General features: G+C 34.9%; 4 protein-coding genes across 4 annotated transcripts; 1 reads left to right on the top strand and 3 right to left on the bottom strand.

Annotated features, from left to right (window-relative positions):
* Positions 1–2,133: 2,133 nt before the first annotated feature.
* LOC106177617 (decapping and exoribonuclease protein-like) lies at positions 2,134–6,909 on the bottom strand. Its single transcript, XM_013560455.2, has 7 exons — positions 6,498–6,909; positions 5,744–5,967; positions 5,091–5,186; positions 4,857–4,962; positions 4,531–4,666; positions 4,141–4,235; positions 2,134–3,656 (listed from the first exon to the last, which is right to left on the bottom strand). The coding sequence occupies exons 1-7, from the start codon at positions 6,896–6,898 to the stop codon at positions 3,503–3,505; spliced, it is 1,212 nt and encodes a 403-aa protein (XP_013415909.2). The 5' UTR covers positions 6,899–6,909; the 3' UTR covers positions 2,134–3,502.
* Positions 6,910–6,998: 89 nt separating this feature from the next.
* Positions 6,999–11,828, top strand: LOC106177618 (winged helix repair factor 1). Its single transcript, XM_013560456.2, has 8 exons — positions 6,999–7,095; positions 8,223–8,367; positions 8,892–9,043; positions 9,476–9,617; positions 9,970–10,066; positions 10,411–10,567; positions 11,003–11,091; positions 11,510–11,828. The coding sequence occupies exons 2-8, from the start codon at positions 8,241–8,243 to the stop codon at positions 11,553–11,555; spliced, it is 810 nt and encodes a 269-aa protein (XP_013415910.1). The 5' UTR covers positions 6,999–7,095; positions 8,223–8,240; the 3' UTR covers positions 11,556–11,828.
* A 1,170-nt stretch (positions 11,829–12,998) lies between these two features.
* LOC106177619 (uncharacterized) lies at positions 12,999–15,464 on the bottom strand. The gene is made up of 5 exons (XM_013560457.3): positions 15,141–15,464; positions 14,642–14,729; positions 14,255–14,392; positions 13,932–14,107; positions 12,999–13,634 (listed from the first exon to the last, which is right to left on the bottom strand). The coding sequence occupies exons 1-5, from the start codon at positions 15,462–15,464 to the stop codon at positions 13,584–13,586; spliced, it is 777 nt and encodes a 258-aa protein (XP_013415911.2). The 3' UTR covers positions 12,999–13,583.
* A 532-nt stretch (positions 15,465–15,996) lies between these two features.
* Positions 15,997–17,483, bottom strand: LOC106177620 (uncharacterized). Its single transcript, XM_013560458.3, has 2 exons — positions 16,711–17,483; positions 15,997–16,266 (listed from the first exon to the last, which is right to left on the bottom strand). Exons 1-2 carry the CDS (start codon positions 17,159–17,161, stop codon positions 16,001–16,003), a joined length of 717 nt encoding a protein of 238 aa, XP_013415912.2. The 5' UTR covers positions 17,162–17,483; the 3' UTR covers positions 15,997–16,000.
* Positions 17,484–17,665: the final 182 nt, after the last annotated feature.

The following is a 17,665-nucleotide window of genomic DNA, read 5'->3' as shown; positions in this document are numbered from 1 at the left end:
GAACTTCTTGTGCACATGTTGATCCAATTACACTTATACAGATGTGGTTGTTGAAGAACTGTATAAACTTTTCTTTCAGATTTGATAGTATTTCCACCCTACAATGGGACAAGGTGTTCAACACATTGGGGAATGATTTCCCAAATGTGTTAAAGATGGTTGATGTTGTTCACAGTCTTCCACCCACATCAGTTTCCTGTGAGGTGTCATTTTCTCATATGAAGCTACTATTCACAGACAGAAGGCAGCGCCTGAGTAATGCCACCCTCAACAATCTCTTGAAGATTAAACTGGAGGGTGCCACTCCAGATACTTTTGATCCCATGGGGGCTATTACTCTTTGGTGGGTAAGTACCATCTTACAGCTTTTTTTCTTATAGTTTATTTTAACTCAACCAATATATGTGTAACTGAATAATATTTTTTTTAAAGGCAAATTGTGAAGTAATGCAGTTGTACTTTTTATCACCCAGACACCAAGTAGAAGATCTAATTACAAGAAAAGAAAATCACAAATGGATCAGGCTGAAACAGATCAGGATGTGACAGTCACAGTTGCAAGTGATGATGATGATGATATGACAGTTGGAGATGACAAGGCAGTTGCAGATCAGGATGTCACAGTTGCAAGTGATGATGAGGATGATGTGAGAGTTGGAGATGACAAGGCAGTAGCAGTGCAGAATGTGACAGACACAGTTGTAAATCAGGAAGATGATGTAACTGTTGGAGATCAGTATAAATATGCAGATTCTGATTCTGAATCTGACTTTTATTCTGATGATGAGAATAGTTCCTTTTTAAGGATGGAAGGGTTCCTAAGAGGTTTATGAGTCAGAATAGATAATCCATACAAAACTGTAACAGAACCTGAAGTTATTTACAATGGGAATAATAAAATGTTTTAAACTTTCGATTCTATTGTTGTTTTTCGATTGAAAAATACTGTCAGTTCCTAATTGAAAGGTGTATAACATGTTTAAAAAGTTGATAGTATTAAATACTGAATAGATTTGAAGGAGCAAGTGAAACGCTTCTATATTTAATGAAAATTTTCGGTCCGGCAAAAATCCATTCGGTCCGGCAAATTTTTCATCACTGCCGGTCCGAATGTCCGGCAGTTCTGAAAAGTTTTCAGCATGTCTGAACTTAGAGGTAACATAATGAGGCTGCATCTTCTGCATCAAGATGGAGTCCACTGTAACTGATCTCTTCAATCTCGTACTTAGCCAACTTGAAATTTGGTGAACGGCAGTTACAGATGGTGGCCGTTCATAGCCAGGAGGATTCTCCATTTAATCCCAGTGAATGTTAACATGGTGGACATCGATGGAGACTGGTTACCACAGTATCTGCACCACCAGCCCCGAGGTAAGGTCAAGAGAATATCCAAAATCTATTTGTGAAAAAGCTGGTAGAATTGGGCACAAAAGCAAGTCACAGGTCCGTGAAACATTTATCTTCTGAATGTAAGACTTTACTCCAAAGATGGGAGATATTAACAGTTGGTGAAGATGGTGTTTTGAGACGGGTAACACGGTGCCCATCAGGAACAAGAAGTCACCAGATTGTACTTCCAAAAGAGTTCCATCCAATTGTTCTGGAAGAGTTACACGTGAATCATAGGCACTTGGGAACAGACAAAGTCTTGTCTCTTGCCCAAAACTGCTTCTACTGGCCCCACATGGCAAGAGATATTGATCACTTTGTGAAGCACTTGTGTAAGTGTTTAAAGGACAAACCACCAAACTAAAAAGCTTTGGCACCACTGTAACCTACTGAGACGAAGTATCCATTCCAAATGATATCAATTGACTTCCTTCCTCTGGAAACCTTCAAGGGTGGATACCAGTACTTCCTGGTTGTGGTGGACCATTTCATTAGATTCGCAATCGCTTATGCCACTACAAACTCATTGGGGCAGACTGCTGCGGACAAGATTTTTAACGACCATGTTTTCTGGTATGGCTTTCCAGAAAGAATCCACCCTGATCAAAGGTCGTGAATTTAAGAATGAGTTTTCTGAGGGGTTACAACACCTGACAAGTGTGAAGTCCTTGAGGACTACACACTGTTTTGTTTCTATGGCTGAAGATCTAACCCAAGTAGCAACATAATAACAAATAAGCCCAGTTACACATAGAAGTAGTTTACTTTACTTATGAGGATCTACCTGCACTGCCACCATACCCACTGAACAACGAAGTTAGTTCAATCCCACATACAATATTGGTTACTGTGAGAAACGAACCAAACGTTGACTAGAACCCAAAAAGCACATACGCACAGCTGAAAAGGCTGACAAAGGAACCAGAAGGCAATATTTGGCTATGTCAGTAACTTACAAGTCTACACCAGAAAAGATGAAAACGGAACTAACAATGGTGCTACACATGATGTCATTATGTCTGTCACAAATTGTTTTTTAGATAAAGGCCACCATTTATACAAGGATTATTTTTACACAAGATACAAGGATAATTTTAACAAAAGTGTGAGAAGGTCCACACCCACTTGTGATATAGTGAGGGCCAACAGAAAAGGACTTCCCAATACTATGACTTTACACTGGTACATCAACAATAAGGCATCAAATGTCCGCACTGATCATTACTGGAGGAATGTCCTCAACATAAAATTGGGAACAGGCAGGCTTCAAATTTGTGAAAGCATGCCTTTGCTTAATCCTCAGCAATGCAGATGTTGTAAGAAGTCTATATGTCAACAAGAGGACAGTCACTCAGGACAGAGCCCTACTAACTACCCAATCAGTCAATGGTCTGAGGTTAACCAATGATGTGGTTACAAAAAATGAAGGCAAGCCACTGTTCCCATCACCAAGCCTTTGGTGGAATCAGCCAGATTAGCTTTTCAGAACTACAAAAGGTGTTTGGAAGAAGATAGAGAGAAAGAAGAATCTTCAAAGAAAGCAAGAAAAGCAGCTCAGGAAGCACAAGCTATGTTTGAAAGTGCAGCACAAAAATTAGGAGAGAAAAAGGAAGCTTGACGATAAATATGCCACATCTTGTTTGGGGTGGAAAAAAAATTTTAGGACTTTTCAGAAAGATTACTGTTACACTGTATGGACAGGTACAATTATCAAAATTAATGCTTCACAAATAGTATCCATACAACTCTAACAGCCTTAGAACAACCACAGAGAGTTGACAGTCTGAACAGGTGTGTTGCAGTTGATGTTTTCTGTTCATGTATAACAATTACTTCATACTATAAAACAGAGATAACAGATATCAGAAGTTATAACATGGATGTTGTAAAGGAGAAAGATCCTAAAAGCAGATTTATGTAAAATGAAGTAAGCAGTACCTGATCTTAACCATTTTGCAAAATTGCCTTCACACTTAAACCTGTTGCCTTGTCTTCTGGGACAAACAACTTTATAGTTTAAGCATAAAGTACCATTAAATACAATCCTTAATAAATAGAAATATGTCACAGTTCAAAATCTGATTATACTGAAAACTCAGCTAAGACTGAACTATCAAGAAAATGCACTTGTTTCCAGCTTACTGCCACTGTTTCCCTGTTGGTCTGGGTCAGTAAACCAGCTTGGTAAAAAGGTAAACTTGGAGTCTTGTGGGTGCTCAGTCCAAGTGATGTCTTGTCTTGGATACCATTTGAACATGTAAACAATCCTGTAAAAACAAAAAAAAAATCATTTTTGTGGGTGGGAAATAAGTTAGTAATTGGGACACTGATGAGAGGTATAGAGTTTCCAGCCAACCTTTTATTTAACCTTTAGGGCTTGTTTTGGCCAATGAGACCTTCAAAGTTATACTGATATGAATTTTACAGAAAAAAAATTATGAAATTTATATTTTTATCACAGAAAAAATGTTTGGAAATGTTACACAAAATAGAACTTTCTAAAAGGACATAGCCATGTTATAATGGTGACCATCCATTACAAATTATTACACACACAAATAATTAAATAAATCAAAAAAGGGGCTAGTTTGAATAAAGATTTTGTAGTCTGAAGTTGAAATCTTTATATTATGCAAATAAATATTTTAAAAAACACAATATAATCAAATCAATGGGACAGAACAGAGACTCACACAATGGTCCATGTCAGCTAAAAGTAGAAGCTGTAGAATATTTATTATTGTTACTTACTTAGGGTCATCTTTTCGAACAACTTGGTTGACAAAGGTCAGGAACTGATCACAGAAGTTCATACAAACTGCAGGATCCCAAGGGTTGGGGATATCCTAAATTCATAATCTTCTAATTTACTTATCCGAAACTGATTATTCCAGTTTAAATTTATCAACAAACAATTTTACAAAAATAGATTTAAATCTAATAATCATTACAAGGAAAGTATACTGATAGTTCAAAATATATGCAACTTATATGCAGTAAAATTTCTTTAAACATGGATAAAAATCTACAACATTAAACAAACTGGAACCTTTAAAGTCTTACTAAAAAGGCTATTACATTCAAGTAACAAGGCAACTTTTAAATGTAATTCACAATGCTGATACTTTTATACTGATATACCTTGGCAATGTTGGGCATGTCCAGAGTGTGGTAAGTCTTCAACTGTCTGACCACGCCATCATCGTCACGGAAACCACAGATAACCTTAGGAACAGCAGGTAGGAATGACTGGGCCCACCACTTGATTAACTTAAACCTGGAAGAATATGGAACTGACTGTGATGAATCTAAGTGACAAAAAAGTTCTAGACTGATTTTTAAGCAGAAATTCGCCTTTATCATCATCATTATCATTATATAACCAATAAACTGACTTTTGCTTTTTTATCTCTATTATTATGAGTTAAGATTTGATATATCAACCAAAATATATTAAGACCACATACCTTTTGAAATTTCTATCCTGGTTTGGCTGATATATCTCTCTTGATGTCTTTAATTCTACATAACATTTTTCTTTGGCATCATAGCAGTCGGTCTCCCCAGCAAACACTGGAAAACAGTACAATCAAATTATACATTTTGTACATCACTCTAATAATTAATACATGGAGCCAAAATTAAAATATGTATAGTACTTGCCTAAAGTTTATTATGCCAGGTATTTGCAGATTACTCACCAAGAGAATGTTCTTTTAGTCTTCCTCTTACAACAAGACAAAATGCTTCATAATTGCTAACAGGAACACGAGTGTCTGGTTGACTGTCTGGTTTGGCTGAAAATGCAAAATATAATCATTTATAGGCATCAATTAGGCTCTTACTTGTGCAACTGGGCCATTGTTTTTAATTGTAACAAATACAGCTTTGTAATGTTACAGTATACTGTGCTGCAGTCTTAGTGTTAACTGTACTGATGTTAATAAGCCTTTGTACTCTAGTGTACTTAGTGTAACTTCAAATCATGTCTTGCAGATACAAACAATATATAAAATCTGATTTTGGCCATATTACTACCATACACAACTTATACTTAAAATTCAAGACAGCTATAAACCTCTAGGTCATTGTCACAGCATTGTTGCCAAAAACAAAATAAATTGCAAAATAAGTTGCAAAACAGAATAAGGAGGTTCAACAGAGCAGATATGCATAGGTCCTCAAAAACATGTACGTTACCTCATGAGGTAAGAAATAATCTTATAAGCAATAAAAACTTAACACACACACGCATACACACAAACATAGTAACAGACATACATTTGACCAAACAAATTGTCAACAAACATAGTTGTACATGGTTAGAGGGCTTTTAGATCCATCTCAAACCTACCAACTACCATGTGCTGCTCAAACTTATAGCCCCAGTAGCACATTTCATCCTGCCTCTCTGACATAGTCTCCCTCTCGGCAATCTTCTCTGGCGTGTCATATTCACACATGTAATATGTCCCATTAAACTTGGTCACACCTATCAGCCATCCATCTTTGTTCTCATATGGGGTACAAAGCAGCTTGGTCAGCAAGCCCCTCCAACACACAAAATCAGTATGGAGGCTGAAAATGGAAAAGAAAAAAAAACTAACAAAACTGAATCATTTTTTAAAAACTTTGTCTTCATTTTTATAAACACTGAATAAGACAGCAATCCTTTAAACAAATATTTCTATACATCTAGCCCTGCTATTATAATCAATAACTGAGAAGGATTTCTTGCTTCTTTGAGGACCCAAAAACATACACCAAGAAATACACACACTTGCATTTCACGTAACATTATTTAGCCCATAAGGGAGCAATAATAGCTCAGATGACCAGAATTAAAAACACAATGAAAAAATAACAAATCCGGTCAAAAGATATACCTTCTAAAGGCTCCTCAAAGGGCAAAAATAGGAAATGTTCAGATATGGATTATTAGTGTTACATTACTGCTTAATCAAACTGAGTAATCTAAATGTGAAAAAAAATGCAAACTAAAAGAAAACTATAAATTTTAATTGGAGCATCACATCTCATTTTTACAACTGCATGAGATATATATATAATCAATGTACTTTGCGAAATTCCTTGCTCAATATCCTTACTTAGGAGGAAATGCTCCATCAGATACTTCGTCTTGACCTGGCAACAAAAATTTCTTTCTGTTCACCAGGATCCATCTCAACAAGTCGTCAATGTAATCTTTGACACTATCGTCCCGTTTCCGAAATACTTTGTAACCATGCCTGAGATTGAAGTTTACATTATTTACATTCTCTGGCATATGAAGCCATTTCAACTGACTCTTATCGTTGTAAAAAACCCTGTCTGCGTCCAGTGAGAAGCAACCGATATCCTTTGGCTGTCTGTAAAATGGAAATTTTCCCTCGAATCTCGTGGCAGGATGAACTCTGAAGGCAGCTGGTCGTCCATGTGGACTTGAAGCATTTTCACTCTTTCTGGCCTTATGTAAATGTTCATCTTGCTCTTCTGCGTGTCTCTTCATGGGACATAATAAGACAAATTGAGAATTCAGAAACTAAAATGCATCAAAGCGATAAGACTAAAGACTGCCAGAGTCCAAGTTCGCGCTGCACTGCATATTGCCGGAAGTCGGCGCTTTGTCCAATGAAAACACCCAAGTTATACACGTGATCAATCATTTCAAGATGGAGGTGTCGGTCCCAATTTTTGCATAAACAGGTTAGCTTTTTCGCTATTTTACTTTTGTTAGGATAAGAACCCGATTAACGATAAATTAAACCACAGGGGCAGGTTTCTTTTTAAATCAAGACAATTTAGATTTAGAGTTCCCATTTTATTTGAATATGTTAAAAGGGTAAATACACTGTAAAAATATCTGGGCTGAAAAACGAGTTACGTCGCAAATGTAGCAAGCGCATGACACATTCAGGGCGTGTAAGTTTTCGGCACCAAAACTACCTTTATCTTCAGGTACAATAATTTTCTTAACTGGCTGTGCTGTTTTGTGTCTTGAATTTGAGATTATGTGAAAAATTAGGTATAAAGCACATGTACCTAGCATGTCCTAGTACTAGTGGTAAAACCAAAAACTGACTCAAATTGTAGGGCAGCTAGGGTTTTTTTTTCCCCCTTCAATTGTAAATTTTACCCACATATTGTTATGTATCTAAGTATGATCAAAAGCTGTCCAATTTGATTTTCAACCCCTAAAAATTGTCGTACACTAGATTTTTGTTACACAATAAGATATAGGTGTCCATGTTTAGGTTGGAATTTTGGTTTTGGGATTTTTCCAAGCAGAGTAATATGTATGTGAAATAGGCAAATCATGGGTGTTTTGGTCCACAAATTTACACTTTGGGGAAAAAAACAAAATTGATACAATATTTCTCCCAAAGTGTACACAGTAGAACTTGACCTCCTGATTGAAGGTATTTGAAAATATCCAGGATTTTAATGCTAAATTGTATTTTCATAGAAATAAAACAGTAAATTGTTCCTTTTCTTAAATCACACACGGCCTGCCCCAGAACTTTAGTTTAGTATTTTACCTACTTTCTAAATAAGTAATTTAATATAATATGTAGATATGAAATAGAATTTACATTGATCTTGTTTGAAGTTTCAGAAGAGACAGTTAAAAGATACATATTTCTTGTTGGTTTATGTTGTAATAATATAAATAAAATAAAAATGACTTCCTTGAATAGATCATGTACATAATAATGTACATGCATTTTCACTAGATATATTGCATTTGCTCCTAGTTGTTATACCAACTATAAATTTATGTGCATGAAAGAAAAAGTGAATTTATTTTAACCATGTCCCTTCATGTATTTAAGGTAGGTTTTCGTAGAATCATGAGTAGGAAGCGTTCTCTGCTCCCAGATGTGTACAGACACAGGAAGAAGGTCTGTCTGGCCCCCAAGAATGGCACTACATTGAATGTAGAAACTTCATCCAGTTTGTGGAATCAAGAACCACTAGGTAATGTATAGATTCTGATAGATAGTATAAGTTGATACATGTACATGCAGGGGTCTGTTTTACAAAAAAAGTCCAAAATTTATAAGTTGGTTAATAAGCAGTGATTATCTGTTAACAGAGTTGGTTGACAAGATTTAATTTTGTAAACTAATGAACGTAAAAGCTTTTGGAGGGGAAGAGGGGGGCTGATGTAAAATGCATATTGTGGTTCAATAGTTCATTTCTTCTACTTACCGCATCAACACCCAATGATTTTTTTTCCATTTGAAAAATTGGACCACAGTTGGTAATGAGCATTTGGCCCTAAATAGATTTAGCTTTAATGTGATAAATAGGAAATAAACGTAAACATGTTGCACTCAGATAAAGAAACGTATGGAGATTTGAAAATGAAGAAGCTGGTATAAATTCAGTCTAATATTAAGCATCAATGTATCTGGAACACTTTGATATATCGATATGGAAAATGAAAATGTAATGTGAAAAAGTGATGATTAAATATTTCAGCTTATGTATTTTTTCAGAAAATAATGTGCCAAATGACACCAAAGCCACCTTGCTGTACCTTAAGAACCTGTTTCCTGTTGAAAAGTTTGAAGGAAGGTTGCCGCCTATTATTCTCAAGCATCAGTTGTATAGTATCTTGAAAAATAGAACAGTGGTGGACAAACAATTGGTATGTTAATGACAAATTTATTCTCTCTCTCTCTCTCTCTCTCACAAGAAAGAACACACGTACACACACATGCATGCACACGTACACACTTGCAATGGACTTCCAAACCACAACCTTATGTGCGAATATCAACTTAACTTCTAACTTTTTGACCTTTTCTCAATGTTCTTCGTAACTTTGGTAGTATTTAGTATGTTAGATGCTTTTGATTCTGAAATTATACTAGAAATGGTGTATATTTTGTAGACTTCTGCCTTAACAAAATATACATTGTCAAATAGGAAAGGTTGATTATTACATTGGTATCCCTCTAGGGAAAAAGGAAAATGGCTGTCACACATAATTGCGCTTTTCATAAAAAATTTGAAAAAATTATTATCATATGTTTATTTTCAATTTATTTTTGTTATTTTACTATCTTTGTAATGATAGGAAGATCTTCGATTGAGTGGAGAAATCAGACTTTTCAGACTAGGTGGAGAGATGGAGGAATACTGTATTGTTTTTACTGCAGACTACAAATCACATGTCCTAAAGACGACTGCTGAGATTGCAGTGCACAGAGGACTCATAAGTAAGAAAGAGCAAGAAATTTGTAGTTTTCAAGAGACAACAGTTGTTTGCCATTTATATCACATACGGGTAGACATTAAAACTGATGACACACAGTTACAATGATGATAGTAATTGTAATAATGATGAAAATGTGTTCCTGGATGTACATGTACATTTTAAAGATGTATGGTTTATTGATGGTATCAGGCTTAAAACATTGGCATTTCACCTTTATTATCTGTCTCACTGTTTTAAAATAATTTATGTAACTTAATAAAAACGCTTTTGAAATATTCAAGACTTTAAAATAATAAGGTGAACCCGTCTAGACATTTGTGTTCTTGTACATAGTTTTGTGCATAAACTTCCAGACAGATTCCTGACTGAAATAGCTTGTGGTTGCCCAGATGTCAGTGTCAATAAACAAACTATGATCAACCAGTACAGATACACAGATGAAGAAATTACGTGAGTATAGATTGAGCTGCAATGGTAGTATGAGGCAATAGCAGTGGCTGCTGCTGGTCTGATATCAGTGAATATTTAGAAGTTATTTTACATTTTGTATCATCTGTATTGTAACTTCTAAGTTATTTTTATTTTTATTCGGATGAGCTGGTAGATTTCTGGGACCTTTGCTTTGAGTGATCACTGGAATATCAAGTACAAGATTCACATTGAAGAAGACAAAGACTACATTTGTGTATCAGTGCATACATAGAGTCAGTTTTGTAGGAATTTTTTGTGTTAATTACCTTCTTTTAAATACATTGAACAATTAGCTCATTAATTAGATATACTCTGTGTTTTAGTCAACTGGTAAAGGCCAGTGTTCTCACAGTGAGGGACATAGGAAGTTGGTGGGTCTCCATTCCTGATGCTGGACTGTTTATGAAGAGCTTTACCAGAGGCAGAAAAGCTGTCCTAATGATGATCACAAAGAGTAAATACAAAGAGACACTACAAAATGTGAGTGCTGGTTTAGAGGCAAACAATGCACCCACCTGATATATATCAATGGGGTAATAAAGATGTGGAAATCACCAAAAAACAAACTTTCTTTGGTAACAAAAACTGTATCTCTGTGGTTTTTATCTCATTGAAATCAATCAATTACTATTGAGAATGGTGGCTGTCAAGGACTTTCTCAAAATGTCCAAGGGTACACACTTGTTACCCACCAAATATTTATCATAGGGGTAATGAAGATGTGAAAAATACTGAGGAAATAAAACATGATTTAATAATGGGCACTATACCTTCCTGGTATTTAATTTAAAAACATGTTAGCAATGAAATGTTAGTGTACTGTGTCTTTGAGAATAATAATCATTTATTGGACTTGGATATTTAAAGTTATAACAATTGATAAGTTGTGTATTTTATAACAATGTTTATCCTCAGGACCTGGAAACCAGAAAGCTGCCAAAAGTTGCCAAACTAGGAATGGCCTACCACATTCATGACATTATTGGAGCTGATTTAGTAGAATGGTAAGAAGAAAACCCCAGAAAGAGACTGTATCACAAGTTTGGTTAATTTTAGCATAGTAAATCCTTGCCAAATGTTAATAATATGCCTTAAATTTTGTCTAAAGAAAATGTAAGATTTATTTATTTATGTAGTCAGTTAAAATTTTGACTGGGCCAAAGTTATTCAACAGATTTGTTTTAAGAAATTTTAACCTTGGGAGTGAGCCCAGGTATTATTTCATGTACAATTGATAATATTACTGTGAAGCACAGCCTGAGAATTGGTAAGTTAATGTTAACCTTCAAATTTTTCCAATTCCGTTTTGTCTTCCATTTTTACCATTAAGATTTCTGCAAAATATGCCTTATCAGTTCTCCCCTTGTGCTAAACATAACTTATATAAAAGTGTACGGCAATCTTTTTCTTTCTTTTTTGTAGCATATCTACATCATCAGGTCCACTTTTGAGAAAATCAGCTTGTTAAAAGCAATTTGCAGTATAGTCTTGTTGCTTCTGTGATACACGCATGTTCATCATTGTTTCAAGAGGAAAAAGAAAGGGGAAAGATGCATGTAACAAACCTGCCATGGAAAAAAAGGGAGAAAATTGAAAAATTATGCCATGAAAGTACCCATTGCTGTGGATTAAAAATGCAAAGAATGATATACCTGTGATTATGTGGGACATTGTCATGACCAAGTGATGATTTTCCCTTTGGACAAATGCAATGGTAAACATAAAGGAATGAAAGCATTGTCAGCAGCAGTGAAGATAAAGTGACATTGTGAGGTCAATTTCTGTTAAGGAGGACCAATTGCTCCAGAGTATTAGTTTCTTAGCTTTTGTGCTATTAAAATATCTTTCAGTGACTCAGAAAGCGATAACACCTTATTATGCACCTGCTGTGAAGGTCACAATTTGCACATGTACTCATTTGTTGATATGTATTAACAGTACTTATTAGTGCTGCAGTAATTGAATCTGTTGTCCAAGTAGAACTATAAAGTTTACATATCTACATACTGTACCGGGTACCTTTTGTCTGACAAGATGAATTTTAATCAAATTTATTTCAAATTTGTTTTATGATCTTCATACAGTTTAAGTTAAACTGAGTTCATGGCTGCTGCAGAAATGCCATAGGCACCCTGTAATTGAATGTGATGCCTTTTAATTATAGTTACTGTGATAAGTGAAAGATATCCTGCAAAGTTAGTGTTGTAAGAGGAAAGGGCATCAAAGAAAAGATTTTATATAGAAATGTGCATTTATGTTTTATATTTATTTTTAGTATATATCTTTAGTTTATTTTAAATGAGCTGCCATAAGTATTTAGGAGGCAAAATGGTATTAGTTTTTCTTTAACTCGGACACAAGTTTTTCTCAGTTTTTTGTGTAAAGGGGCAGGTGTCCTCTTTAAAGTATTAATTTCTCAACAATGGCATAGAATATCTCACATACCTAGCATAAAAATAGCATGTTAAAGTTGAGAGATATTATATCTAGTTATCATCAGGTGTTGTAGTAACAAGCAGAAGTGCCATCTTTAGTATTTAGAGTCCAGTTATTAATCAATCAGAGATGCCAAGAGTCCACATTGTAAATCGGTGAAGAGATTTATTGGACTAACCCGATTCTTGATCATGAATAGCCTTGCTTTGTTTCAAGAGTTTACTGTAGAATCGTTAAATAGCTAGTAGTTGTTCACCAGGAGTGAAGGCGATTATCGTAATGTTGTTGTAGTCCATTCCTTTTATCTTTTTGTTAAGATTGTAGAGGTGTAATTGTTAAATTGTATTTGTTAAATAGAAATTAAATTGCAAATTCATTTATAGTCTTATAACTTTGTGCAATGCATGTTTGTCAGTACCGAGACAAAACCAGTTTTTCTCTCTCAGCACAGAACAGTTGAGTTAAATTTAATTAGTTTTTTCAAGGATGTTAAGAAATTTATTAAAATAAAAGTTCATAAATGTCATTAAAGCTTTCATTGCATTTGTAATCACTACTCTTTCCACTGCTTCATGGTAAAAAGTGGCTAATACATAATATTTATAATCCCTGAGAAAAGCAGTTCTGTGGTTTAGTAGCATTTGTATCTTAAAAGAAGCAAAAACTGTGCCTTCCAAGTTTACGAAAGTCATAATATATCAAGCTGAGATAATATACAACTATTTTAAATTAAATCATAACTTCCATATCAGACAAGTCCTTGGTAACCATCCAAGGTCCTAAGAGTAGGTTGAGGTGTTTCAAAGCCGTGTTGATCAGTTTTTAGACTAAGTCCAGATAAAGGTTCCAAATTATTTTGTATCAGTACCTGCTACTCTGACCATCCAGAAGAGGCTATATAATTTTTTTTCAAATTCCTATGAATAAATTTGCAAAAGACAATGAAAAGACTTTATATGAGGAAACTGTTCAATTTAGCAAAATATCTTGGTTCAGTAATAAGTATTAAATCGCTGCCTGAGTGCCTGTTGGATGAGGATCATGCTAAATTATTCTTATTTTAATTGATTGTCCCAAGTAACACTGCCAATGCCTGTTTCCATTTTGGTTCCTAAAAGAGAACCAAAATAGTATTATCCTCTGCCACTGAATTGCATATGAATGTAAACTTTTAAATTGCTTTGAAAAAGACACAGATAATATGTGAAAACAAAGATGGAGAGTGATCCACATTCCCAGTTTGAAAATAGGGAGGAGAAAACACATCCACAAGAGGAGGCCAATTTCCTTGGGAGGTCAAACGTACTAAAATGTATAATCTTGAGAATAACGATGCTCGTATAAGTATTATTGTATAAGTCATTATATGTGAAAAACAATTAATAAATAAGACTTAACAAATACACACCTGTGCAGTTGTAATCTTAGTCACCTGTGTGACACCTCTACATGGACCAGGCACACTGAAGATGCTAGGATCCTGAATTCCTTGGGTTAAGTTTACAAAGTTCATGACCCAAGCATTCATGGTGCCAGAACCACCTGCAGTGACTACATGGAGCTTCATGGGAAGACAGTGTTTTCCTTGAAAATCAAAATGATTAAATAACATATTTTTCACCAAGTTCTACATATACACCAGTTTCAAAGAAAATACATTAACTACGAATCCAGACATGACTCTCTTATCTCCTGAAGAAATTTTATCTTACTAGTAAATGCATCATTTACCATTTTGTTTGACAAAAGCCTGAATATAGAAGGGGAAAGCATCGGGGTCTCCTTTCACTTCATACTGGTAAACTTTGGCTGCTAATGGCTGCAGACTGGGGTTTCCTATGGCACTGTTTCTTTGCAGCAAGGCATCATCTGAAGATAAATTCAAAGACTGGTTACACAAAAACTTAACTTTTTCAACTTTTAAATTAAAATTTTATCCTAATTTTGACCCAAGTTAGATCAACAGTAGCCTAGTGATCCACTTATTTAAAATATTTTGATGAAAAAGTAATGGCCTTAAAGTTGCTTCATCCTGAATCGAAGAAATCCAAATTTTCTGTCTTTAACTTTAAATCAACTTTAAATATAAATTTTCAATTTAAGCTTTTAAAGTATTACCTGGTATGCATTGCTGTGACATGGGAACTGTTGCATTGTCTTTCTGACACTTCCCGTCATGTCCACCATTGACAGTATACATAACACCCTGAATGTCACAAGAAACATCCCAGTATGTAAAGAACCAACCAAAAAAGATTTTTGCATACACAAACAAATCATTGTAGGCAACAAATAGAAAAACATGAATCAAATAATTAAAGAGGTGAATATTCATTGGCACCAATTACAATTAATTCATTAAAATATTCACTAATAACTTCCACTGCACTGATAAATAATAAAGTCAACAAATCACAGTTACAGTAGAGAGCTGCCAGAACTTTTATATGTTTATAAAATTAAACCTTGTTACAGTGTACCTATAATGCACCGGTCAGACAAATTTACTACAATCTATTAGAAACTATAATTGCAAATTTACTATAATCTTTTAGAAACTTTAATTGCATTTCGCAAATAACTCTTTCAATAAAATCAACGCCCTGAAATAGCTTACATGTTTGTGATCGAACAAGTACAAAACAGAGTCTGTCACAGGATGTGGGATCAATGGCGACGACTCAGTAACATTGGCATGCATGTATAACTGCTGTCTGTCATAGTCATAGGCAAGGTGCACTGTGTAATTGAACATGCTGTAGGCTGTCAGTGGCCTTGACACAGATGATGTTGTATCCAGAAATACCAACTCTGCATCCATGTACACTTTGGCCTCAAACTGAGTGGGCACACAGCATGTAGCATCCTTCACACTCGATTGCAAACCCTGCGCACACAGAAGAGTGTTTAAAATGAACACAAAGGAAATCCTGACATCCATGATGAATCTAATCCACTGGGTTTTTACTAGTACTTTTTTTAGTCCATGTATACCAAATGCTTCTAAGCTGAATTCTTACTGAAGTGTACCAGTCTCAGGAATTTCTCTCTCCAGCCACCAAGGACGAACAGATACATGTATAAGTAAATTGCAATATTACAATCATATCTATGCAGCCATGACCTTTTATATTGACTTAAACAGATACCCAGCCTATAGTCATGTACTGTGCTTCAGAAAACAAACACACTTGTCTTCTAGGGATGCTATTTGACCCGTTTTTCTATCATTAATGGTAATCGCATTTGCTCAGTATTTGCTTGATTTAAAATGTTTAAAGGTAATATTAAAATGGTAAACTTATATCTACAGTACTAATATGAGTTTATCAGCTCACAAAAATGTCTTTCATACACTTTGTTAATTAAAGTACATTGTATGGTATAATATAATCATAATTAATTGAGGTTAAGTTTTATAATTCTTTGAATGAAATCATTCCCCTAAAAACATAAAATCTCCTTTTCTTACACACATCAACTGACAGCTTGGTGAATTTGATCACTATTTGTATGAGGTAAATATTTATAATTTCTTGGATCAAATTGCTCCCAGAGTCTTTCAAACTCCTCAATGTAAGGCTGTACAATATCTCTACTATTGGTGATCAACAGATTCTCATTGTTCCCTGTCACCGCCTGTCTGGTCCAGTTAAAAGAGCCATTTATGAGGACATCTTCATCTATAAGTGCAAACTTGTGATGCATCAAATATGACGATCTATCTTGACGAACCTGAATACCTGTCAGTGTAAAATAAATGATATAAATAATATTTTATATCTCAAACATATGATTTTTAAAATTCTTTCCACCTATTTGTGAATTGATAATTATGAATTATGCTTAATTAGACTCATCATTCAGAATACCACTGGTGCTACACTTTAAGATACAGGCACATTCACCAGATATATGCTACCGGGTACATTGAGTAATGAAAATGATAGTACACCTGTATCGTTACCAGTAAAAGATGGGGTTCAAACTGAAACTATAACATGAACTGTTAAAAACACAGCAATTGATATCTTATAGTTTAATTTGAACCCTAACTTACAATTATAACATCAACATATAAAAATCATGTAACATTAAACTTCTTGTACATTTGTATACAGTAGCTTTCAACACTGTTTTAAGGCCAAAGGTTTGAAATAATGGGCATAAAAATACATGTAAATTACCAGCTGCACGAAATGCTCCTATTTTGGATCCAGTAATATCCACCTGCTCATCGTCAGTAATCACACGCACTGTCACACCTCTTTCATGCAGAGCTATTACTGTATCCGACAGCTCATGGCATGTTATAACAAACACACACAAATCTAATGTCTTTCTAGCACTTCTCAGGTAACTTAGCATGTGAGTTAGTGAGGTTTCTGAGTGTGCATACTTGCAACCACTTCTCAGACAGCCATCAGAGCTGTTGAAATGCTCCTTGCAAGCTATGTGCTGGTCAGGAAAGAACAGGACGTTGTGAAATATGTTCTTCTGTTGTTGTTTTGGTTTCGTTTTTCCATGTTTATGCCGGTGGTTCCGTTTGAAATAATTCCAAGTGTAGTATAAGAGTTCCAGTGTAACGCTACCGACTATTGTCAAAATAACAAGTTTACCAATGCTCCAGCTTGCCATTGTAATTTGCCTGCTACACTATTTTATGTATGGATAGTACTGTAAACAGACTTAACGTTAGCACCCTGACGTTAGTTTATTCTTCACTTCCGGTAAGCCTTCTCAGATTCATTTCAAGAGAAAATGCTTTAACTTGGTTGTGGATTATGTGACAATTCTGTAATTTTTAAAGAATTAATTTGGTGGCCTTGCTTTCATTCGGCTCTTCAGTTTACCTGCCGAGGTAGCTATGTTTTTCTTTTCGAGATCAGGCCCTCTCTTCTGCGGCATTGGTTTTAGTGCTTGTCTCCATCGCGCGGTGGCAGCACCTCACAAATCTAGAGGCAAGAAGATTGAAATTTGCAAGAGAAAGTCCATTTTTGTATGGTTTTAAGAATTCGGGTGTAAAGCAAGAATTCTGTTAGCAAACCAAAATTAATGATAATTTGACGATTTTCATTAATTTCTGATTTGAATTTTTCAGCCACATCCCCAACCTTTTTTTTTTTGCAATCAGAAAACAAA

Source organism: Lingula anatina, chromosome 2 (genome assembly GCF_051362555.1).
Source record: "Lingula anatina isolate TDL-2025a chromosome 2, LinAna3.0, whole genome shotgun sequence".
Classification (NCBI taxonomy): domain Eukaryota; kingdom Metazoa; phylum Brachiopoda; class Lingulata; order Lingulida; family Lingulidae; genus Lingula; species Lingula anatina.
The sequence above is the reverse complement of the archived record's forward strand: the minus strand, read 5'-3'. Positions and strand labels throughout refer to the sequence as shown.